This window comes from Chelonoidis abingdonii, chromosome 14, assembly GCF_003597395.2.
Source record: "Chelonoidis abingdonii isolate Lonesome George chromosome 14, CheloAbing_2.0, whole genome shotgun sequence".
NCBI classification, from domain to species: Eukaryota; Metazoa; Chordata; order Testudines; family Testudinidae; genus Chelonoidis; species Chelonoidis abingdonii.
Genome location: NC_133782.1, coordinates 18,916,149 through 18,942,187, shown reverse-complemented (window position 1 = coordinate 18,942,187; position 26,039 = coordinate 18,916,149). Strand labels below are relative to the sequence as shown.

At 40.0% G+C, this 26,039-nt stretch overlaps 1 protein-coding gene across 6 annotated transcripts in view; it reads right to left on the bottom strand.

Annotated features, from left to right (window-relative positions):
- Positions 1 to 26,039, bottom strand: part of ZMYND8 (zinc finger MYND-type containing 8) — a 150,395-nt gene that overhangs the window by 72,124 nt on the left and 52,232 nt on the right. For 5 of the 6 annotated variants that reach the window (XM_075072271.1, XM_075072270.1, XM_075072273.1 and 2 more), the window contains 4 exons: positions 9,326 to 9,474; positions 4,353 to 4,571; positions 3,368 to 3,481; positions 140 to 232 (listed from right to left, as the gene is read on the bottom strand). In XM_075072271.1, coding sequence (XP_074928372.1) covers positions 140 to 232; positions 3,368 to 3,481; positions 4,353 to 4,571; positions 9,326 to 9,474 — 575 coding nt within the window. The remainder of the gene's footprint in view (positions 1 to 139; positions 233 to 3,367; positions 3,482 to 4,352; positions 4,572 to 9,325; positions 9,475 to 26,039) is intronic. The other variant, XM_075072272.1, reaches the window with a different exon arrangement.

The following is a 26,039-nucleotide window of genomic DNA, read 5'->3' as shown; positions in this document are numbered from 1 at the left end:
ATTACACTGATTTTGGAAACAGGTATTAACAACACAAATTAGTACCAAAATACTTACAAACAGTATAAAAAACCCAAACAATCCCAACTAAAGTAATTGAACTTTAAAATAAAGCTTCTTCCCCTAGCTGCAAACCAACCTTTTCTAATGTACAAAGGTCCATTGGATGAAAGATATATTCTGCATAATCTGGGTGTTGATCCAGTGAAACTGGTTTTTGAAATGGCTCTGTCTGTTAAAAAGGAAAAAAACAAGCAAACCACACATTACCAATACCAAACAGCTTCAACAGCCCAATATTTGCAATTCCTGTCCCATATCTACTTACAACTGGGAGGTCTGAGCAAAAGTCCTTCTCTGGAACTACTGACAATACAATTAATGAAGAAGAAAAAGGCTACAACAGAACAGAATGGACTGAAAGGGTTCATTTCTTGGTATGTTCAGCCTCTGGTAGCCACAGGCCTGGATTTAAATAATTTTTTTTAGAAGCAGCTTTAGGAGCATAAGGCCTCCAACTTATGCTTTTCTAAAAACAATTAGGAAGTATCTGACATATTTTTCCATCTGGCTTTTTTTGGATAGACTGATGTTATGTATAGTACAAACCACTTAATGGGGAGAAACACATTTAACTCAATATAAGAATTGTTGCACAACTATGACAGTAATTCTGCTCAATTGAGCTACCTGAAGGATTTCTGTTCTTTCTGACATTCACAGTCGACAGTGCCTCATTTCTCCTCAAAATACCTTTACCAAAGGTGGCTTAGCAAAGCAGAACTGTTTTAATTCTCCCTTATTAGATGCTGTTTACAGCTACCCTGCTTCAATTCCAGTCCCACAAAATCCCTCAGAAACTTGGTGGCTCTGTATTTCTCCATCTGCCAAATTTTATCCTAGTTTATAGGGAAGAGGGAGAAATTCAGACAGATTTGCGTTACCTTGAATTATTTCATGAACTCACTGGTTTCCTGTGAATGAATTACAGGAACAGGGAACCAATAGGAGAATTTTGTCAGACACAAAACAACATTTTATTTAACAGTTAATTCTGCTTAATAAGGGCAAAAATCTCTAGATTGGATAATCCGGGGGGGGGGGGAGTGTGTGTGTGTGTGTGTGTGTGTGAGAAAGAAAGAAAGAAAGAAAGATAGAAAGAAAGAAAGAAAGAAAATTTTGTTGTACAGTCTATTTTACATTTCAGGATATAAATAATAAAAATCCTAACAAATAAAAGGCACATAGTACCACATTTTTCTAGAATATATGGACTATAATACTCCAGAGATAATCAGCTTCAATTTAAAAATACTTTGATATCTTGATTGACAGGTGTTAGTCACAAGCCTGAAGGAGGAAATACCCCCAATACATTCATTAAGCAACATCTTTCTAGCTGCATTTTCACATGCATAGATAAAAATTCTTGGCATACTGTTTTGTAAACAAACAATGTAACTTTGCTTCTGAAAAGAAGCAGTTAGAATTTCTAATAGCTCATTATAATAGCACAAGATTTACAACACCAGAGTTAGAAGATTTTCAAAGGACAAAACTCCACAATACTCAAGATGCGGGTCTTCCTAGAAACTGCTGTTATTGTTTTGTTTAAGTATTTATATACAAGTGATCAGAATTGGTAAGAGCCAATGACTCAAACTCTTGTTTTCATAACATTACTTCGTACTGTAATACTGTGGACCCAGAGTCATTTTCTGAGTTTCCGTCTCTATAGTATCGTCTGTGTAGGAACAGGAATGGAAGGCAGTTTATTAACAAAGGATTTGAAACAATCCTTCACAAATCATCTAGAAGATCCTAGCCAGATTGACTTCTTTATCACTAGTCCTTGAAGTCCACACAGGCTTGCAGAAGGAGAGTCGGATGAAGGTGACAACTGAATCCTCCTAAAAGTTCCAGACCTACAGCAATGGAGGGACAAAACTAAGACAGATGCTGAGACAGACTCCTGCATATCAGAGCCATCTTAACCATCCTTCTCACGATTCCATCAGCCGGTAGTGTACTGCTGGCACAGAACAGAAGAAATTGCTGGGAAAATGGGAGCATAGGGGGACCACACTTGCAATTTGGTAATCTGGCTGTTAAAGTAGCTCCTTGGAGCCAAAGGCAGCCAAGTAAAATTCTAAAGCTGCTCTGACTTCTGTCAGTTTCTGAATCATCCCCTGGCCAGACCCAGGATCAGGCAAAAATTAAGCATGACATGAAGTCATCTTCTGCTCCATACCATTCCCCAATCTCAGCTTCCTCTGTAAATTTACAGGAGCAAGCTAAACTGATAAAACAGTTTTAAGCTAATATACGTCTGTCCACAAAGGGATCCACACTGGTTTAACTAAACATGTGCAAGATTGTGTAGAAACATGCCCTCTGGGAAGACTACTCTAGACCCTAAATTTATCTTGCACATATAAAGAAAAGTTGCAAATTAAAGCAATACAAAGCAGGTATAAACCAACGTACCACCACCCTTTTAATTAAATCAATGCAACTTTGTGGTTAGGCCACATCTATTGCTACACTTGTAGCCATCCAGCAGCAATGCTGCTAGTGAATAGTTAGAAAGGATTCATTCTCTCTAGCCCTGGAGAAACATTCAAGCACACAATTTTGCAGCTAAAAAGAAGCAGTAAGCTTTGACTGTGTAGAAATTCATGGCTTAGGCCCTCAACACACCAAGGAAAATTTCTCATTCACCTTTGTTGAGTGGGGAAATGCTGAATTCTATTTTCTAGTTTCACTATATCTACTCTAAATATTGTTAAACCGCTATCTTAATTTTTCCTTCAATTTATTCCTCAATTAATCCCTGAATCTCATACAGCAACAGTAAAACTTTAGGACTGCTGAACTTGACTGGGACTCATGAGATCTAGGTTCTGTACCCAGTTCTATCACAGGCTTCCTGGGTGATGTGGGAACAGTCACCTAAGCACTCTGAGCCTCAGTTTCTCCATCTGTAAAATGATCTATAAAATGGGGCCTACCCCTTACATATAGTGTGAAGTTTTTGATCATTCAGACTCTACTGTGATTATCAAAGACTACAAATAAAATAATTAAGCAGAAGAACAACATTATCATCCAAAGCTGTGCTAACACTGATGCGGTCTACACTGATACAAGGAAGCCTTTCATTTTACATGCATACCAACAGATTACGCATCACCATAATAAATTACATTGCTGTTTACCGTCAACAACTACAGATATATGTGGGCAACTAACTAGCTCAAGATCAAATGTACAATAAACTATGCCATGACCAAGATCAACAAAAGGAAACAAACTATACAGCATTAAATTATACACGCGAGTCTAATGTAAAAAATACTTTCCTTACCCCTGGCTGTTTCATTTTCTGTAGTGCAAACTTGAGCAAGTATGATAGCTGTTCAATGGTGAGCATTGTCATAGCTTTACTCTGCGTTTCTATGCATTCTGCTACAGTAATTTTCTACAAATTAAGATTACAAATATTTAATCAGAAAACATTTATTGATGACTGTTTTTCATGACTATTTTACATTAAAATGTCCTTTCATTATTCAAGTAGGTGGTAATAGCTATCCCATGAAAATACAACAATGCTGATAGTGTAACAAAACAAATATAACTTATTCCTCAGAAATTTCTTTTACTATATACGTATAAAACAAATATATTAGAAAAAACTTTAAAAAAAAGACAAGAAAATTATATCCATTTTCTACTACATTATTATTAAAGTGAATACGGAGTACTTCAATTCCCAAATTTGATTATGGAATTCTGATATGAATAACTGAGAAAATTATCTAGGCTAACCCAATAAATACTCAAATCGGTATGTAGGATTTACTAATATTCAAATAATGAGACAACGTGCAGTTCTTTTCCCAAGGATCACTGAAAATGTATGCGTAAATGTTTACTTATTCCTCACAAGAAATAATATTAATATCCACTGTTCTGTAGGCCCTACAGAGCAATTTTTTATGCATTCTCATAGACCTGATCTGCTCATTAACAGAGGGAGCACAAGTTAAATTAGCCAAACATTGCAGAATTAGAGGTACTTGACAAAGTGATCATTCTTTGCAATGTAGCTTCTCTCCAGATGGGAAAACAAAGGAAGCTGAAGATTCAGGGTTAGAAAACAAATGTTATCTAGATACCCAAGACAACAGAAGGGTCTTTGTACTACCCCTTCTACTATCTTTTCCAAGGTGCAGTCACAATAACAGAAGTCCAAACAGAGTAACAGAAAACTAATTCTGGTTCTGTGACAATTTTCCTCGAATCTCAAGAACAGGAGACACATACACAGGTCCTAATATCAAACTAACCTCACATTCTGGGCAAAACCAATCACCCTCTGGTTCCGCTGTCAGTTTCAGACACTTAGCATGATAAACCCGAGGACAGAGTTCACAGCAGAGGACTTGGCCTTCCCGATGACAAACCCAGCAATAGAAATCATTCCGTCCATCCTGTGGTACAACATCAACAGGGTCTGTGGTGAGTGGCTGCTTCATATAGTAAAACGGACCATGTCTTAGTTCTGACTGAAATGTAGGCAAGAAAGACAGGTTTGGTTTCAAAACAAATCTGTATTTTCAAATAAGTAATAAATAAATAACAATATTCACAACAAAAAACAAACAACAGTTTACAGAGCTCATTTAGCATTTGTGCAGGTACCTTATCTCATTAAATGCACAGTAGATATTTGTAAATAGGTTTACTTTCTACTGATATGCACACTATTGGCTCACACTGAATACAAGTTGGGGAGATAAGGGGAAACAAGCTTACAGTGTGTAGGAGACATAATCCAGTAACAAGACTTGTAGATACCCTCATATTCAATACAGAGATGTGCCCTGAAGAGGTGACAGGTTCCCCAATAGCTAAGACTTGCAGTTTCCACAGCTTTGCCTGTAGTAGGAATTGGCACTGTTGCTGAGAACTGTATGCACAAAAATCCCCTTAACTATAAATGAAAATAGTTCAGTGCTGACATAGGCCAGGGCAAAATTAGCATCAACGCATTTCAAAAAGCATGCCTAGTAGGGCCAAACTGACCCCAGGCTCCCTAAATGTACTTGTCCTTTGTCGATGAGCTGCTAACACTCCCTGGAAAATTGAAAAGAATATTCCATTAGGAATTATCCCACTGATGGCACTTAATTTTCTATTCTTTTCCATCTTCATTAATTATTAGGGATAATTTGAAAAAAGTTATCCTAATTTTAGACAGAGTTGAACGTCAAACCATAATACTGTGGCATCATAACTGGTTGCTCTGGACATGACTAATATCACAAAGACCATCAGTCTCATCAACTCAGATTGTGATCTTGTTAGATTTCTAAAGCTACATAGCTGAATAGAGGACAAAGTAGGTGGTGCAGGAAGCAATACTCTTCCCTCCATGTCATTCCTGCTTAAGCTGCTTTTTCTACAGAGATGTAGACAAATCACTTTTAGCCTCTAAATATCCCACAGTATTTGGCAAAAGTAAGGGTTTTAACAATACTATCCTAGTCAAGTTTCAGTTTGGCTGATACTATGTCCACCTGAGATTTCAATTACATCTGGCAGTACTCATCTCTTTCTATCTTATGTGATATGCAGCACTGCTCTGCACTGCTAAACAGGTACTGTGTGTTTCCACCATAGAGATGGTGGAAGTGGCTCTCCCTGCTCGCATGCTTCTATATATAGTATCAACACATTAGAGGTTATGTATATGTAATACATATACTAGTAAAGACTTCCGAAATCATGTGGGATTAGAGGAGTTGGCTGTCAGTTGTTTCAATTATAAAAAATTACAGATGTAGCTGTGAGAGTGAAAACCCCAAGTGCAAAAAGGAAAGCTGTAATTTGCACTGCTTAAACATACTCAGTACTTGAGCAAGGTGCATGGGTGCAAATTACAGTTTTTCCAGTGTACACTTGAGATTTTCACCCATCTGGCTTCTCTGAGTACAGACCACGAGCAGCTGAAATCAGTGCAAATTCCCAGCATAATTTCAAATACCTTATGACTTCACTTGGGGAATAAGCAGCAGATAAATTTCCTAAGCAAAGATACTCTTTTCATAAAAACTTCCTTAGAAATCCACACCAGAGGAAGACATAAGAAAATGGTCATAACTGTTTCTAAATAGAAGAGTTTCAGTTTCCTAGAAGTTATGGACAACTAAGTGTTCGCATGATGGTCCTGTCGTCTTTTAAATGTTCATCACCTGACTTCCTTTGAGCCAGGCTGAGCAGCTGAGCTGACCAGTGACATTCATGGGGCTCAAAAAAAGAGCCCAAAGAACTGAAAGTGACAGATTCATTTGCTTAAAAAAAAAGACATCCCCACACTTGGTTTCTGACCATAGCAAAATGTTCTGATACATTAAAATTCAGCATTGAACAAAATAGTAACCCTCCTCTCGAAAAACTTGTTTTCTCTATGAGTTGCAGCAGAAGTTCTCCATGTTCTCCCAGCTAGTCAAGTCAGGCTCGAGTAGCTAGTCTCTTGGTTTTAAAAGAGGCTTATTGCCTGTAGTCTGTATTTATATTAAGTTAACATAAGCTGACTAATAAAATAGAAAACTAAAGAAAACTACAGTAATATTTACAAATTGATGTGGAGAAATCAATATGATGCTTTACCTAGTTGTGTGAAAAAGAGTTATTGCTTGTTAGGAAAATGCCTAGAAGGCTTATGTGATAATTGTGTAGTTAAGAACTCTAATTTTTCAACCAGTTTTATACATATTCTCTGACTCCATAACTCTTTGGCTACAGATTCATAGATTTCCCGGCCAGAAGGGACCACTAGGATCATCGAGTGTGACCTCCTGCGAAACACAGGCCATAAAACTTTCCTAGCATGTATCTTTTAGAAAAACAGAATATTCCAGATGTTTTATTCTAACACACATTGGCATCACACAGAAAAGAACCACTTAACATTCAACATACTCTCAACCTTCTTTGTACATTATAAAGCAGCAAAAAAGGTATAAAACAAATTTCTACACTAGTCTTCAGATTACATTTAAGGGTTAATATGACAGGCATTCAATTTACATGGTAAACAGTCCACTTTCAGAGTGGGTCAGCAATAAGGCCAACAGACTCACTACAAACCCCTCGTTTTGTCTGATCAAAAACACAAAAGAAATCAAGAACGCCCATTAATTTCAGGATGGCTTTTGGACTCAACTGCTTTAGAAAAATATTTCTCATTAGTTGCTTGCAGATAAATGTGAAGTGATTATTTGTCATGAGAAAGTAAAAATTAAAAAATAAAGCATCTAATATTTAAAATGGAACTTATGGCTGTCGAATGACTAAAAAAATTAATCATGATCAATCGCAAGATTAAAAAAAATAGCCCTGATTAATCGCAATTTTAAATCACCCTATTAAACAATAACAGAATACTATTTTTAGTATACTATTAAATATTTTTGTGTTTTCTCTATATTTTAAAATATATTGATTTCAATTACAACACAGAATACGAAGTGTACAGTACTGATGATGGGTTCTGCTCGATAATTATTCAAATCAGTGTGGGTCAGTGCACGTACATTTTCATCATGTGAGTCAGAGCCACAAACAAAAGGTTTACATTCTTTTTTGGTGGTTAATGTTCTGTAGTTTCCACAGTGGAGTTGCTCTTTTAAGCCTTCTGACAGCATGTTCCACACCTCAGCCCTCTCAGATGTTGGAAGGCACTTGACATTCTCAAACCTCGGGTTGAGTGCTGTAGCTATCTTTAGAAAGCTCATATTGGTACCTTCTTTGTGTTTGTCAAATCTGCAGTGAAAGTGTTCTTAAATCAAACAACATATGTTGGGTCATCATCCAAGATTGCCCTAACACAAACTATATGGCAGAATCCACGTAAAATCACAGAGCAAGAGACATACAATTCTCCCCCAAGTTGTTCAGTAACAAATTTAATTAACGCTTTTTTTTTTTTTTTTTAAATGAGCATCATCTGTATGGAAGCATGTCCCCTGGAATGGTGGTAGAAGCATGACGGGCACACAAATGTTTAGCATACCTGGCACATAAATATCTTGCAATGCTGGCTACAACAGTGCCACAAGAATGCCTGTTTTCACTTTCAGGTGACACTGTAAATAAGAAGCAGGCAACATTACCTCCCACATGTGTAAACAAACTTCTTTGTCTTAGCGACTCGCTGAACAAGAAGTAGGATTGAGTGGACTTTTAGGCTCTGAAGTTTTACATTGTTTTGTTTTTGAGTGCAGTCACGTAAAAAATAAAGTTACATTTCTAAGTTACACTTTCACAATAAAGAGATTGGACTATAATACTAGTATGAGGTGAACTGAAAAATCCTATTTCTTTTATCTTTTTTACAGTCCAAATATTTGTAATAAAAAATAGTATTCTGTGTTGTAAATGAAATCAATCTATTTGAAAATGTAGAAAAACATCCAAAAATATTTATAATAAATTTAAATTGGTATTCTCTTATTTTTTAACAATGTGATTAAAACTGTGATTAATCACGACTAATTTTTTTAATCTAGTTAATTTGTTTTCCATTAATTGCTTGATTTAACTGCGATTAACTGACAGCCCAGTTTTTCAGAGGGTGCTCAAACCAGCTTCTGAATTTGTCCAAGCAGGTCAGGTAAACTCTGAACAGTATTATATGGTGCACCTGTAATTTCACCTGGACATAGAAAATAAAAATACCCGCAATGAGCGTGACCCTTTGATTCATCTGGTTTGATTTAGGCAATGGCCACTATCCAGTGATTCAGGGGAAATATTCCCCACCAGGTGCTTATAAAGCACATAGATACTTGTTAATGTTTGTAACAGGGGTAAGGGGGAGGGGAAATCCTTCTCAGACCTGAGTTTTTATTTTTCTAATACTATTTCCATATTAATGATGACAAACACTGTTATGACTAAATTTTGTCCTTTTAAACGACCTAGCTAAATTAATTAATATAATTTATAATATATTCCTCAATAAAGTCTTTTGCTCAGAAGTCTACATGTTGGCAATATGCTAAGAAAAGTAGCATTTCATTTGATTTAGTTTAAATTTCCTATGTTTTGGCTTCACAGAGTGCCCCTTGTTTTCGCAGATATTAGGGAAGACAAAGGCCTATTTAGCTATCTTGTCCATTCATCACAATCAGCTAATGGAGATCTGCAGTACAATATGAAACTGAGTAAAGAGGAGAACGCTCCAGATCCATTCTCATTACATCCTTAATTATTTCATGTGCTACTATCACATTAAGACAATGAGTTCCATTACCTGCTCTTTATTGTTACTGTTCAATAGGCCAGGCTTCTTTTTCTTTTTAATAGGGCTCATAGATGCATCTTGCGGGGAATGGCCATTGGAAGAGTGTGGAGGGCTGGGAAACTTCCTCTTTTGTGCTGTGCGTTCGGCAGAGCCAGCATCTATAACAAATACAATAACACATTTAAAGAGTCATAATATACTTCCTGAAATGTTTGGTGAAAATGCATCCAATCAAGACTTACATAGCTCTGCAGTCTGCATTTCTTTACTGTTTCACTGTACTATTTCTCAATCTCTTTTCAACAAGTAGTTGATAAAACTGGTAGCTGGGACATAGCTATGCAATGCCCATACATGCTGTTAGAAAGCTCTCAGCTTACACTCAGGATTAAATTTAAAATAAACTTTTCTTGTTTTCATGAGTAATTCTGAAGTATACAGGATACAGTGATGAAGCGTAGCAGTAGACAGTTCTTTACTAGAGTTATACCTTAAGTTTAAGAAGCAAAGATACAACAATATCGGTAATTCTTGATGGTAATAGGTCAAGTAACACAGTGGGAACTAGAGGCTATAAAGTTGAAGGAGGGGAATATAGGAGCCACAAATTAATATGTGGTAAATGAGCAATCCAGATTTTCTTCCCTTTATTTCAAAAAACCTTTGACATTTTTGATCTAGGAAAATTTCTCATCTCTTTGGTCCCTAAAATGTATTATAAATATCCCCCCAAAAGAGTGATATTTGTACTTTCACAGTACATGTCATTTCAAGATCTCAAAACTTTTTCAAACATGAATTTTTAACATCACAAGATCTCTGTTGATCCCTGTATCCTGTGAAAAACAAGCAAAAATGTGACGGGATTGGGAAGTGACATTCAGCCCCAAAAAACATCTTGACCAGCTTGCTTCAATGAACACCCATCAAGTCAGCCTTCTTTCTCCCATTAAAAAACAAACTAACCAACCACCAACAAATGAAGCCTCCAACTAGGATTTTAGGCATTATCTGTTCCCCATTGAAAAATTAGGTAATAGGTTTGAGATCCTCAGGGGCAGATTGGCAGAGGCCCTGGAGGTTTTTCGCCTTCCTCTGCAGCGTGGGGCATGGGTCACTTGCTGGTGGATTCTCTGCAGCCTGAGGTCTTCAAAACACAATTTGAAGAATTCAATAACTCAGACATAGGTTAGGGGTTTGTTATAGAAGTGGATGGGTAGGATTCCGTGGCCTGCTTTGTGCAGGAGGTCAGACTAGATGATCATATTGGTCCCTTCTGACCCTAAAGTCTATGAGTCTATGAGACCTATTATAAATTTTGAATTTATTAATGTTTTTATTCTTGGCTTCCATTTTTGTGTTTGATTAGGATCTTTAAGAGGAATTATTTATAGTCAAGAAAAGGTTAACCTCTATTTAAACTTCTCTTGTGATAAAGGACTGACAGTGAGTCAAAAGATACAGGAGGAAACAATATTTGAATGTTTTTGATTTTTTTTTTCTTGTTACCAAATTTAATTGGTTTCTAATGAACATGGAAAGTTTGGCTGGATTACAAAGAATTTACTGCCATATTTTAGAAGGCACAATTACATAATCACCTGTAGTAGACAATCAGCTCTCACTGAATAAGTCTTGACAAACCAAAGATGAATGCTAATTATGTAATAGGCTTAATTTAACACCTGCTTAAATTTTCCTTAAACTTTTTTTAAATTAACAAACAGAGCAGTAAAAGTTTGAAACAAAACAGATTAAAAAATAAGATCAGGGGACTTTTCCCATAGGTCTCTTGAGTCACTTCTCCCCTTCAAACAAGTGCCTGCCAAACTGAGGCTGGTCTACACTTAAAAATTAGATTGACTAACTATGTAGATCAGAGCTGCGAAAAACGTTGAAGACTGACCTAACCCAGGGGTTCTCAAACTGGGGGTCAGGACTCTCAGAGGGTCGTGAAGTTATTACATGGCGGAGGTCGCAAGCTGTCAGCCTCCACCCGAAGCCCTGCTTTGCCTCCAGCATTAATTATGGTGTTAAGTATATAAAAAGGTGTTTTTAATTTATAAAGGGGGGTGCACTTAGAGGTTTGCTATGTGAAAGGGGTCACCAGTACAAAAGTTTGAGAACCACTGACCTAACCCCTGGTGTAGATGCAAGAAGGCCGAAGGAAGAATTCTTCCATTGACCTGGGTACCACCCCTCAGAGAGGTAGATTAACTTCATCAACAGAAAAACTTAGGAAGGGTCTACATTATGCACCACAACTGTGCCTCCTTAGAGGCTGTAGTGTAGACATGGCCTAACACTAACCATTTCTAACATGAAGCAATTTTGCTGATTTACAAAACATCTCAAAAGATGTAGCACTCTTAACTAAGCTGTACTGTGAGACCTGTTTAGATCCAGAGAGCAGCAAGAGTTACACAGATTCATATTAAATTGCACATCACTCCACAGAGTTCATACTGAAGTGGTAGGACAAAATGAACTCTATAGTAACATTTACTGTCATCAGCAAGTCCATCCATCCTCTTCCTGCATCACATATGTGCACACACAAAACCCTCCTTTAACATCCACCACAGTAGGGCCTGGTCTATTCTTAAAAAGTTTTGCTATATTTAAAAAATATTTTTGCCAGTATAAGCCTAAACTCCATTGTGAAGATTTGCCACTATAGCTAGTGTAAACAAGGGTATGTGTTACAGCCACTATCCTTGCCCTGGTGCAGCATGTGTACACTAGGGGATTTGCACTGATGAACTTACAGCAGTGTAAAAACGCCTCATGGAGACATTAAGGCCTAAGTTTGATACTGGGAATTAAATCTTGGTCTGCCACTATTATAGCTTTCCTACTCATATCTGAACCTTAGAGTTCAGAAAATAAGATGCTAGCATGAAACCTCCAAGCTCAATTACCAGCTTGGATCTGATAGCGCTGCCACCAGCCAGAATTCCCAGTGTCTGGCGCACTCTGGTCTCCCCAAAACCTTCCCTGGAGGAACCCAAGACTCAGATGCCCTGAGTCTACAACAAAGGGAAATAACCCCCTCCCCTTGTCTCCTCTTTATTTCCTCCCCGGCTTCCCGCCCTGGGTACACTAGGAGATACCGTTTCAAGTCCTTGAAATGCAAACACAGAGAGATCAAGTTTCTTTCACCCTCAGTCAGAGTCCCTGCAAAGGTACGCTTTGCAACTCTGACACAAAGAGATTTGCCCTCCCCCGTTTCCTTCCTCCCCCAATTCCTGGTGAGTTCATAACTAAAAAAAATTCCAACAGGGCTTAAAAGAGAAGACTATAATAAAGAAATAAAAGACATAAACTGTTTTCTGTATCAAGTTGACATATACAGGGTGCAATTCCTAAAGAAAATGAGAAACAGCCCTTACAAAAAGATATACCAATTAAAACATTCCAGCAACTACACACATGTAAATAAAAAAACATATATAAAACCTATTGTCTTACTCTTGTAATCTTACTCTGAACACGAAGATTAGAAAGCTGGAGATAGACATCACTCTCTAGCGAGAGCAGCACAGAAACAGAGACACAGACGAAAAACACACACCCAAAAATTCCCTCCCTGAGCTTTGAAAAATCCGGTTTCCTGATTGGTCCTCTGGTCAGGTGTGTGGTTCCCTTTGTTAACCCTTTACAGGCAAAAGAAACATTAACCCTTAGCTATCTGTTTATGACAGCCACAACGGTGCAGATCACTGTCAAAAGACTAATGTATGTTTGCACATTTAATTTTCTAAATGTCACTGACAGAGATGGTGTGTTTTATATAGCCATCAGCAATCAGACTAGACAGAAAAGGTAGAATGGTGTCCAACCAGCTACAAAAGTCATGTGCCCCAGAAAGTTACAGACAGTTGCTCATGTAACCCAACATCCTTGGCCACTAGCCCAGTCAAAAATACGTACAGAATCTTCACACAGGTGCTGGTCTCAGGAAACCAACAGCTTGAGAAAATAAATACTCAGAGGCTGAAGCAATTAAGTTTGCTCATTGTGCAAGTTTAGGAAATGCTCCAGCAAGGATTGTACTGCCAGTACAAAGTAAGTCTACGATATTGGAAAGTATTTGGAGAATGCAGGCCAATCACAGGCTTGGAGAATAATATAAATTATGGAAAAGAGAAACTTTCGGCTAAGAAGGAGTTTGTGCTAGCCCAAACATATTTATGAAAATACCAACAGAATCTACCCCAATTAACAATGAACCCTTCTCAGCTGCGGTCAATTATACAACAGTAATTATGATAGGCTGATCAACTGAGAACGAAGACAATGGTGGCAGTTAATCGTTGGAACTTTCAGTAAAATATTTTAAATGTGTCTTCTAATGTTAGAAGCAGTACAGCAGAAAGTGATTATCTGGAATTTTCTAGACAGGGCAGTTATTTTCCAGGACATGTACAGCACTGTATGGCATCTCCCAGGAGGCCCACAAGCACTATAGCACATCTCTAGCCAGTGATTATCAATCAACAATATGATGAAATAAAGTAACAATTTAAAATAAAACCACCGCACACAAAAACAAGAAAATCAGATGGAGGAAGGTACAACCAAGAAAAGGCACTATCAGAGGATTACTCATCTGAGGACTACCTACCTGAGACAGTTGCCCTGACTTAATTAAAGATATTACTTTAAACTAGTTCAAAAGGCTGTGAAATCACTTTTGATTTAAGAGTGGTTTATTTTGGTTTAGTTTAAATACATTCCTAGTCCATTTAAACAAAAACCTAAATAAATCTGGTTTAAACTAAGAATAGCGTTAAGCTAATTCTTAATCAGCAAAATAAGAATGACCACACAAGGGTTTGCATTGGTTTAACTAAACTGTTTTAAAAATCAATTTAATTTAAACCAGTGCAACTTTCTTGTGTAGACAACACCTGAGAATATTCTTTCGTGAATACAGAGAAGTGTCTTGCAGCATAGGCACTGACTCCATAGGTGCTCCAGCCCTGGAGAACCCACCAGCAGCCCCCCTATCAGCTCCCCCCGCATCCTTTGCAGTGCCTCCCAGCAGGCCCTGCAGATCACCGCCTCCCCGTCTTTTTCCCCCCCATCCTGCCCGCCATGAACAGCTGTTTCGTGGTGTGCAGGAGACTGGAGGGGTGAGGAGCGAGAACACAGGGTACTTGGGGGAGCAGACGGAAGAGGCGAGGTGAAGGTGGGGGCTTGAGGGGAGGGTTGAGGGCGGGAGCTGGAGCAGAGCCGCGAGTTGAGCACCTCCCGGAACTTTGGAAAGTCAGTGCCTCTGCCCCGTAGAAACATTAATGATATCTCACAACCATCACATAAGGTACATAAGGGCTGCATTGTAATTTTCATCTGACATTTTTTCATCTGAAAAAATGGAGGCAAGGAGGAACTTGCCTGAGTCAACTGAGCAAGTCAGAATCAGGAACAGACCAGGCGCCTCTAAGTGGTAAACACAGTCCCCACCACACATATATCAACATAATTTAGAGCAACTGATAGACCTTAGTTTTGTTTCAGTGGCAATGTAGAAACTGTTTATAGGCAGAGCTGATGGTGACACCTATAGTTAAGGTTGCCTGAGACCTACCACAAAAAGTGCTTGTTTTCAGCTGCTTACAATTTTGCCAAACTTTAATAATTTATTCTGAAATTTTACATGCTATGTGTCAACTTCACCCTGAGTGTTTTTGAATAGTTTCAACAAAACCAAATTCAAGAACAAAATTGTGGGGATACTGAGTTTGGGGAGGGAAGGAAAAGATGGGGAGAAAAAACACAGGAATCGGGGAAGATGGGTAGAGTTGGGACAGGCTGAGGGAAACAAGATATAGAAGAGGTCGGGTTTGGGGAAGGCCAAGAGACAGGGGCAGAAGGTTCTGAAACCTCTAGAGCACATTCCCCTCCAGAACCTGGAATGGAATCCAGGATTCTGGAGTCTCTACAGTCCTCTGATGTAAAACTCACTGGCCAAATATGTTTCATTCCCTATTGGTCCAGATAGACACTAACAGCTTATTACTCCTACCAGTCAGTCCATTAGTTCAAGTAGCAGAGATCTGTGCTGTGGATCTAAAGGTCCCAGCCTAGCTGATGATACACATGGGAATCAGTATGGTTCCACATTATAAAAATTCTGCTTTTTCAGTTTGGTGATTTGAAAATTTAGAAGATGGCATTTTAACAAAACATGTGAACAGTATGGTTGCAAAGTCAAACACTCAAACATTCCCAAACGCCAGAATTAAGAATGCCTGTGCATATGCATTATGATACAGTCTTTAGCTGCATAATCACATACTATTTTTTCCACAGGACCTATGCTTCATTCAGTCAGTGCACAGGATAGATGGACCATGCTCAGCGAATGACTCGGGTGTATTGTGAAGGAAGCTGTAGTCTGTAGAACCCCCTACCTTATTTGTTGATGAAACTGAAAGATTTACAGTGCATGAGACAAGGCACTGCAGATACAGAAAGGACGATCTCAAGTTTGAGGCATTTTAATATGCTGGAGACCAGGATTCTATCCCTGCCTCTCCCACAAAGTTCCTGTCATGCTGGACAAACCACTTGAACCAAACTGTTCATGTGGTTCTCAACCCATTTACCAGTGTGGGCCATATATGCAGCTCTTTTTGTGTTATGTGGGCCACATCCATACAATATATATACTACCTGTATGGCCATAAAGATGTCTTATGGGCCACAGCTGTGTGCTGATTGGGCCGCAAGCGGCCCGCAGGTTGAGAACCACTGACAAAGAGGGTCTATATTACACACAGTTTAAAAATCCCAACTTTTTCCTAGTGGATGCACCAGAGTTGCACCACTTTAACTTAAGATGTGATTTTGAAATGATTTACTTAAACTAGTGCAAAAGGCTGGATGGACATCCTTATTTTCCTTTAAATCTGGCTTATTTGGATTTAGTTTAGGCCTTGTCTACACTGAAAAGTTTACCACTTCAACGATGTCAGCATAGTAAAAACAGTAAAATCTCCCCAGTATAGGCACAGTTATACTGGTATAAAAGTGCTTATATCAGTATAGCTTATTCTGGTTCAGAGAAGCAAAATAAGCTATACTGTTTTATATAGGTATAACTGGGTCTTTGCTTTTAAAGGCATAGCTTTTTTCACAAAAAATATTATACCCGTACCAACCTTAGCTCTGCCTATAAAACCTGTAAAGGTAGACTGAGCTTTATTGTTTAGGAATATGTTTGAACTAAACTGAAATAAGCAACTCTTAAACTGAAATAAAAGTGTCCACACAGGTTTCACTGGTTTAACTAAACCATTCTAATTACATTGGTACAAGTGTATAAGCAGACATGGCCTCAGTTAATGTCAGTGAGATGGGCAGCAAGCAGGTTAGGAAAAGCAAGGACAAGTTGATTTGATTACGTTTCATGATTTCCTAAACTATTCCTAGAAAAAGACCAAGAGGAAAAAACAGCAGAGAATCCTGTGGCACCTTATAAACTAACAGACGTTCTGGATCATGAGCTTTCGTGGGTGAATACCCACTTCGTCAGATGAATGTAGTGGAAATTTCCAGGGGCAGATATATATATGCTAGCTAGAGATAACGAGGTTAGTTCAATCAGGAAGGATGTGGCCCTGTTCTAGCAGTTGAGGTGTGAAAACCAAGGGAGGAGAAACTGGTTCTGTAGTTGGCAAGCCATTCACAGTCTTTGTTCAACCCTGAGCTGATGGTGTCAAATTTGCAGATGAATTGAAGCTCAGCAGTTTCTCTTTGAAGTCTGGTCCTGAAGTTTTTTTGCTGCAGGATGGCCACCTTAAGGTCTGCTATAGTGTGGCCAGGGAGGTTGAAGTGCTCTCCTACAGGTTTTTGTATATTGCCATTCCTAATATCTGATTTGTGTCCATTTATCCTTTTCCGTAGAGACTGTCCAGTTTGGCCGATGTACATAGCAGAGGGGCATTGCTGGCATATGATGGCGTATATTACATTGGTGGACGTGCAGGTGAATGAACCAGTGATGGTATGGCTGATCTGGTTAGGTCCTGTGATGGTGTCGCTGGTGTAGATATGTGGGCAGAGTTGGCATCGGGGTTTGTTGCATGGATTGGTTCCTGAGGTAAAGCTACTATGGTGCGGTGTGCAGATTCTCTGCTCCTTTTACAGATTCAGACTAACACGGCTACCCCTCTGATAAGAGGAAAAAAAGAGTTCCAAAGTCTGAAGTTGACTGAACTCCATACTATTATTAAACAACTACCCTTTTCAAAAATGAGGCTGGAAGGAAAAATGCCATTTTTATAAATTAAATTAGAACACTGGGAACAAAAAGGAAGCGTGTTATGACCTATAATCTAACCAAGTATCCTAAACTTTCTATACTTGAATGGGGAATCCCAGTCTTCTAAATTCTAGGCTTCTCTATCTTCCCTCCATTTTAAATCCACCACTTATAATATGAAATGTAAGAAAAAAATGACAACATCCACTCTGATTATAAAACAAAAATGGTTTACCCCTAGAAGGAACTCAGGAGTAGAAAGACATGTTTGCCCAATAATAATTTATTTTCACACTTCTAAGTAGGATATTACAAAGAATAGAAAGTAAAAAATTGAGTATGAAATTTCCCTCCTCCTACTTTCCCTTCTCCCCCCTCTACAAAATGTTTGTGAGTACCTATTTAAAAAAGGAAAACAGAGGAAGAGAAGAATAAATAAATAAAGCACAATAAAGATAATGGATTCCAAGAAGGCAGACTTTAGCAAACTCAGAGAGTTCGTAGGTAAGATCCCATAGGAAACAAGTCTAAGGGGAAAAACAGTTCAAGAGAGTTGGCAGTTTTTCAAAAACACATTATTAAGGGCACAAGAGCAAACTCTCCCACTGTACAGGAAAGACAGGAAGTATGGCAAGAGACCACCCTGGCTTAACCAGGAGATCTTCAATTATTTGAAACTCAAAAAAGAATCCTACAAAAAGTCTAAACTAGATCAAATTACAAAGAATGAATATAAATCAACAATCCAAGCATGTAGGGACAAAATTAGAAAGGCCAAGGCACAAACAAGATTAAACTAGACAGACATATAAAGCGTAATAGAAAATGTAGAAACGGCAGAAGTGCTAAAAGACTTTTTTGTTTCAGTTTTCATGAAAAAGTTTGGTAGCAATTGGACATCTAAAAACGAATGCCAATGAAAACGAGGTAGGATCAGACGTTAAGACAGGGAAAGAAGAAGTTAGAAATTAGATAAGTTAGAGTCTTCAAGTCACCAGGGCCTGATGAAATACATCTTAGAATACTCAAGGAGTTGACTGAGGAGATATCTGAGCCATTAGTGATTATCTTTTAAAAGTCATGTAAAACCCATGAGATTCCACGGGGCAAATACAGTGCTAATTTGTAAAAAGGGGAATAAGGACAACCTGAAGAATTACAGACCAGTCAGCTCAACTTCAGTACCCGGAAAGATAGTGGAGCAAATAATTAATCAGTCAATTTGTGGACACCTAGGAGATGAAAAGATGACAAGTAACAGTTAGCAACCAAACTAATAGCTTTCCTTGACAGGGTAACAAGCCTTTTGGCAGGAGAGGGGGACAGTAGATGTGGTATATCTTGACTTTAGTAAAGCTTTTGATACTGTCTTACATGACCTTCTCATAAACAAACTAGGGAAATGCAACCTAGATAGAGTTACTATAAGAAGGGTGCATAACTGGTTGGAAAACCGTTCCCAGAGAGTAGTTATCAGTGGTTCACCATCAAGCTGGAACGACATATCGAGTGGGATCCCACAGGGATCAGTTCTGGGTCCAGTTCTGTTCAATATCTTCATTAATGATTTAGATAATGGCACAGAGAGTACACTTATAAAGTGGGTAATACCAAGCTGGGAAGGGTTGCAAGTGCTTTGGAGGATCAGATTAAAATTCCAGGTGATCTGGACAAACTGGAGAAATGGTCTGAAGTAAATAGGATGAAATTCAATAAAGACAAATGCAAAGTATTCCACTTAGGAAGAAACAATCACTTGCATACATACAAAACGGGAAGTGACTCCCTAGGAAGAAGTACTGCGGAAAGGGATCTGGGGTCAGTAGTGGAACACAAGCTAATTATGAGTCCACAGTGTAATACTGTTGCAAAAAAAAAAAAATCAAACAGAATTCTGGGATGTATTAGCAGGAGTATTGTTAGCAAGACACGAGATCTACTATGTGCTCCTCAACAGGAATACTGTGTCTAGTTCTGGCACCACATTTCAGAAAAAGATGTGGACAAACTGGATAAAGTCCAGAGAAAAGCACAAAAATAATTAAAGATCTAGAAAACACGACCTGTGAGGGAAGATTGAAAAAAACTGGGTTTGTTTTGTCTGGAGAAGAGAAGACTGAGATGGGACATGATAACAGTTTTCAAGAACATAACAGGTCGTTACAAGGAGAGAGAAAAATCGTTCCCTTTAACCTGAGGATGTAACAAGAAGCAAAAGGGTGGTTTAGCTTGGACATCAGGAAAACTTCCTAACTGTCAGGGTAGTTAAGCACTGGAATAAACTGCCTAGGGAGGCTGTGGAATCTTCGTCACTTGGAATTTTTAAGAGCAGGTTAGACAAACACCTGTTAGGGATGGTCTAGAAAATACTTAGTCCGGCTTTGGGTGCAGAGGACTAAACAAGTAACAGATTTGGATATCAGAAATAGGGGACCTCCCAATTATACAAACTGCAATATCCAAGCAAAATATATATCACAGCTTTGTGATGTGTATTTCCCTTTTATTTTAACCCCAATATCTGTTGTAACACATCATGCCTGGTTATTCCCAAATATGAGGTGAACAAAACTGTGTCAGCCTTAACCAGGGTCTGTCTCTAAACACCTCAAATTTTGAAGCATTTTGAAATCTAAATCAAAATTCTGCCAATTAACCCAGTCACAAACATTACAGCCCTGTCTATATTAGTGAAATTTTCACTGAAGTAAACCACTCTTGTGTAAAGCCTCTTTATACGAGTGAAGCACATCTACATTAGGAGTTTGCAACAGTACGTAGTTACACAGGTAAAAAATTCTCTAATATACATTTTAGGAAGCTTAAAATATGCAGTGTTTCCCAGCTTCTTTCACTACATGAGGGATTAGCTATATGCCCAGCCGCTGCTGATGCTTAGAAACCAGAGGCTGACTTTATGTGGACTTACTGCCCCAAGGCACTTTTGAAGTTCTCCTTCTGGTTAATATGTCTTGGTCTATACTTAAAAAAGTTATGTTGGCATAGCTACATTGATCAGGGGTTAGAAAAAAACAAACAAACAACACAACACAACACAACCTGGACCAATGTAGTTTTACAGATAAAAACCTCAATGTACATATAGTTATGTCACTGGAAAAAGGCTTTTGTTGATTTAGCTAATACTGTTTGGGAAGGTGGTGTTTCTACACTGGCAGAAAAACTCCTGCTGTTGGTGTAGGTTGCATCTAAGCCGAGGGGGGGAGGGGCTATTTGCACAGCTATGTTGACGTAGCTATGCCAGCATAGGCTGTAGTGTAGGTAAATCTTACCTTAGGCCTTTTTTACATTGCCACTTTACAGCGCAGTGTAGACAGCACACCAGTGCTGGTAGTCATGCTCCCAGCGCTGGTAGCTACTCCCCTCGTGGGAGTTGTTTTTTTACAGCGCTGGTGCTGTGATTACACAGCCATGTTACAGCGCTGTCGTGGCAGCGTTTTAGCATTGGTAGTGAGGACATACCCTTAGTGACAAGGCCTCTCCATGGGGAATAGCAGCCCCAGGCTGTAGGTATTTTCACTCTTGCTGCTGCATTCTAATATTACATTTTAACACAGGGGTGAGAATTTTATTATCTCTTTGTGATTAAGTACTTGGTATCACCGCATGAACAGTACATACACAATGTACTACTAAGCAACAGTCACAAAATGTATCCTCTGTTCTGGAAATTTTGTTTCACTAGTTACTTCCACATTCAAAATACTTACAGAAGTTTATTGCTATCTCCCAAATGTGACAACAGCCCCCTAAGACTAAAGCCTTCAACATAAATCTGAGCAAAGAACAAACTGAACAGGCTAGAATACTTATAATAAAATGGGAATGTCTTACTGTACTACATGAAGACGGCTGCACTTTTTTTACTTTTATGTACCTAATATATACAATTTTATAATGATCAAGAGGATAATTCAGTTACCTCACAGAAATCAAATACGTTTTAGAGAAAGGATGTTCCAATGGTTAAGGGACTAGCCCAATACTTGGGAGATCTGGAAGACTTCCTTGGGCAAGTTACTTAGGACCTGATTTTAAAGGTATCTGGGGACTGCTATGCTTGACCCTCAATGGGATTTTGCCTCCCAAGTGCCTAAATCCATTTAAAAATTATATTTAGGCTCCTAAATCAGTTAGGCACTTCAATGCTGAACAAAACTACACCTAAATATCTTTACAAATATTGGCCCAGTCTCTCTGTGTCCGAGTTCCCCACTGGTGAAATGGGAATAGCAGCACTGCCCTACACAAGGGTATTGTGAGGACAAATACATTAAAGATTGTGAGGTGCTCTGATACTACGGTGATGGGGATCACAAAGAGAATCTCAGTTACTGATATGCTGCCATTTTATGCACTGAATGAATTTAAGAGTAGACAGTTCTGCCAGACTTAAAGGTGAAACCAAATTTTGACCTATTTGCTGGTCATGTAATTGTCTGTGTGTGAGAGCATGAGAAAGGTTGTTGGATCAGTTTTCTCTCCCAACTACTTTTTAAAACAGGAAATTCAGGTTTGGTCACCTGAAAGAATCTCTAGTTGCCAGAGAACCAGTGAAATTAAATCGCCAACAAGAGAATGAAAGTAGAACAACTGAGAAGGAAAGATAGTCAGAATGGCAAGTGGGAATGAAAACGACTAATTTGGCAAGTTTTAGACTTTTTTTCTAGACACCTGTAATTATATTGATTTTCACACACATACACAGAAACAAAAACTACAGAGGAGTAGTAGTTACTGCTACTTCAGAAAACTAATCCATAAATTAGTTACCTAACTAAATAAATCAATTCTTCCAATTCTTAGATCATTTCCATTCTTCTCTGAATTTCATCTAATTTTGAGTGTGCTCTCATCAGTGAAAGATGCTATCTTAAGAATCCTGGACATGGAAGTCCTCTGTCCACAAAACAAACACAGTGTAAGTAGCACTAACTCAAGCTCTCCACTGCTTCATCCTAAAACTGAGAGAACCTCTTACAGGTAAAGAGGTAGTTCAGGTTGTATGCGCATTTAATCCTCCTCTAAATGTTGAATTAGTAGGAATCAGAAGAGTTCATTTTGCCTTTGTAAAATACAAAGCGTGTCGTGTCGTGAGTCTAGTTCCTTGGATTTTTCACAAACACTTGCCATGCTTGTGAATATATAAAGTACCATATAATCCAAAATCTTGTGTATTCCTATGCTTTTGTGAAGAAAGACAAAGGAAGCTAGTAGTTAGTTATAAGGGTCTCTTCAATTTAGGCCATGGTTGTCACAGGTCTGGCCTGATCCTGGGCAATGGTTTTGATCCTTGAGGAGCCATTCAGTTGTTGTAATAAAGCCTCACGCTTAACTAGCACAGTCCTTCCTATAAGGAACAGAGCACAAACTTCATTTAGATGGCCAAGCAGTGTAGGGATCTAGATGATGCTAGAGCTTGTGGATTCAAATCCTCATGTGGCTGGGTTCAAAAGGTAATTTTCTTGCCAGATTATAACAACTTTAATGAGATCCCCTTGTATTTTGCAGTGGAAGAATAAGGGTGAAGATCTCTCAGCATCCTGGACCTTACTGCTCATTTAAAAACACTTATCTTGATGACATTACATTTCCCCACACTAAATTACTGACAGAGTTTAACTCCCTTACTACTTAAGACTACTTGCAGAGGCTGAGGTCACTGAATAAACAGAACCAAATGTCATAATGAACTGCTCAAAGAAAGACACCTACGTATTTGTTACTCCTGAGGGCACTCTTCACCAAAAAATTAAATAAATAAATGCGGATGCTCCAGCATGGCATTAGGGAGCACAGGCCACTGGCTGCACAGAGGTGGGAGATCGTTGTGTAGCTCCCACCCCAGGACATGGACTCAGCAGTGAGGCTGTATCCAACCGTGACACAGTGCAAGGACCAGGCCTGCCCCAGAAACACCCCAGGGCCCCGCCTCTCCATACCAGGTACACCAGGTCCAAATGGGGAGGGGTTTAGTGTGGGGGATCCAAGTGTGGGTTGAGAAGGTTCTGTGTGGGCCAATCTGTGTGTGGGTGGCTCAGTGGAGGATCCGGATGTGGGCAGAGGGGGAGGATCTGGATGCACAGGGGCTTGTTGGGGGGTTCTGGGTGCAACAGTAATGGAACTCTGCAGGGGGTCCAGGTGAAAGTCGTTGGGGTTCAGCGGGAGGTGGGGAAGGGTCGGGGGGGGGGCTAAGATGCTGGGGGAGTGGGGCTTAGTGAAGTGGTGACCCAGATGCAGCTGGTTGGGACTCCGTGGGGTGCAGATCTGGGTGCGGCTGGCTTGTTGGGGTGGCAGGAGGTGTGGGATTCTGAGTGCAAGGAGGTGTGAGGACCAGTGGGAGGGTCTGACTATGAGGGGGTCTGGATACATGGGAGTTGGGTGGAGGGGGAGCAGCCCCCTGCACAGGGATTCCCCCCCTGCAGCTGAGAAGTGATGGGTACAGAAAGTGGATGGGAGGAGTCTGCAGAGCTTCCTGCATCTGGGGGAGAAATCTGGGGGTGGGTCTGGTCCAGCCCCAGATGCCATGCAGGGGAAGAGGAAGTCCCGTCCTCCCCAGCCTAGCCAGGACAAGCAGCTGATACTGGCACAGGGTAGGAGCCACTAGCAGGGTCTTCCCCAGTACCGCTCTCTGCCCCACAGTGATTTACCTCTCTGCCAGCTGCCCTGAGCACCTGAAACATACTGTTGGGCAGGGTCGCATGACTGTTCTTGTGGCTTCCTTTTGCTTCCCCATCAGAAAGCCATGGAAGCAAAGAAATCTGCCAGGGACATAAATTCTGCACATGAGCAGTGGCGCAGAATTCCCCCAGGAATAATTTGTGGAGTGTTTTCTCATCTCAATTAGCTTGTCTGTCTACATAGTTTCAGTGCCCATCACTATAATATCTGGAAGCTGAGTCTTAGATTGCTTCTATCCTTTGCTAAGTAGCCTGAAAAAGGCACTACAGATCCTTCAAAACGCAAGGAAATCTTGTCCAGTTAGACAACACTTTTTAAATTAGCCAATACTGCCAAGAACTATTGATTTGATATCACTAGTTACCATTTCATATCAAAACTCTATGTTACAAAGAGAAAATGTGTTCTACAGAAAGTTGAAATAACATTTTTAAATTCATATACTACAAATATCCATTAAGTTCTCACGGAAAGATGTGTTTGGTTTCCTGATAAAGTTTTCTGCTATTAATATTTAGCAATAATAGATGGGTTATTATACCCTCTTAACTAGAGCTTCCACTGCAAACATCAGTTGCTTTAGTCTTCTACATAAAAGTAGTATTACTGATCAAAGGTATTTTTGTTTAAATATAACAGTTATAACACATTTTCTGTCTCCACCCAGGACAGGAGGGTCTGTGACTCCCTACAGCTGCCCGCGTGGCTCCTACCATGGCTGGGCTGCGGTCCCCCAGCTAGAACTGGGTCCAGGTAAGAGCTGTGTGTGAGTAGCTTTGGGGACTCGGGGACCCTCCTGCCCTGGGTGGTGATGGGGGGCCCCCCATGGGGTGGGCACATGGGCCACGGGCTGCTCTTGACCCCCTCCAATCCCGGACAGGTGGACGGTCCACCGCACAGGCGCCAACTTTCCTTGGCGCCGGTGGGAGCTCATGCTCCCCCGGCTCAACTCTGCCACTCCCTGACCCTATTGGACCCCTCCCCAAATCCATGCTCGGGCCCCACCTCTTCCCCGAGTGCACCGCATTCCCCCTCTTCCCCCTTCCCTCCCATCGCTTGCCCCACGAAACAGCTGTTTCACGGCACAAGTGCTGGGAGGGAGGGGGGAGAAGCAGGACATGGCGGCACACTCAAGAGAGGAGGGCAGGAGGTGGAGGTGAGTGGGGGGAGGGGGGGGGAGCTGCCAATGGGTGCAGAGTACCCACCAATTTTTCCCCGGGGGTTCTCCAGCCCCAGAGCATCCATGGAGTCAGTGCCTATGGTCCACAGTGACCCACAACTGCCTGGGCTCCCCTGGCCTGACTCCAGCAGCCGACCTGGCCAGGGGTGGGTGGCCAGGGCCTTCAGGAAGAAGAGGAGAGGAAGGGAGAGGGGCCTCTGTGGAAAAGTGGAAGGGCCCTGGCCCCATTATTCTCCACCTCTCAACTGCTTCACACTTATCTGTTCCCCACCTCCTCCTCCAGCTCACCTCCTCATACTAGTCAAGACAAAACAGTCATACTTTAGAACCAAAACTTGACCAGATTAGCACATTCAAAAGTACAATTGGTTTGTCTTTTAGGTTATATCCACACTAGCACTTATGTTGGCAAAACTTTTGTTGTACAGAGCTGTGAAAAAACACCCCCAAGTGACATAACTTTTGCCAGCATAAGTGTTTGTGGGCATAGCGCTATGTCGAAGAGGCATGCTCTCCTACCGACATAGCTACCGCCATTCATTGAGATGATTTTATTATGTCGACAGGAG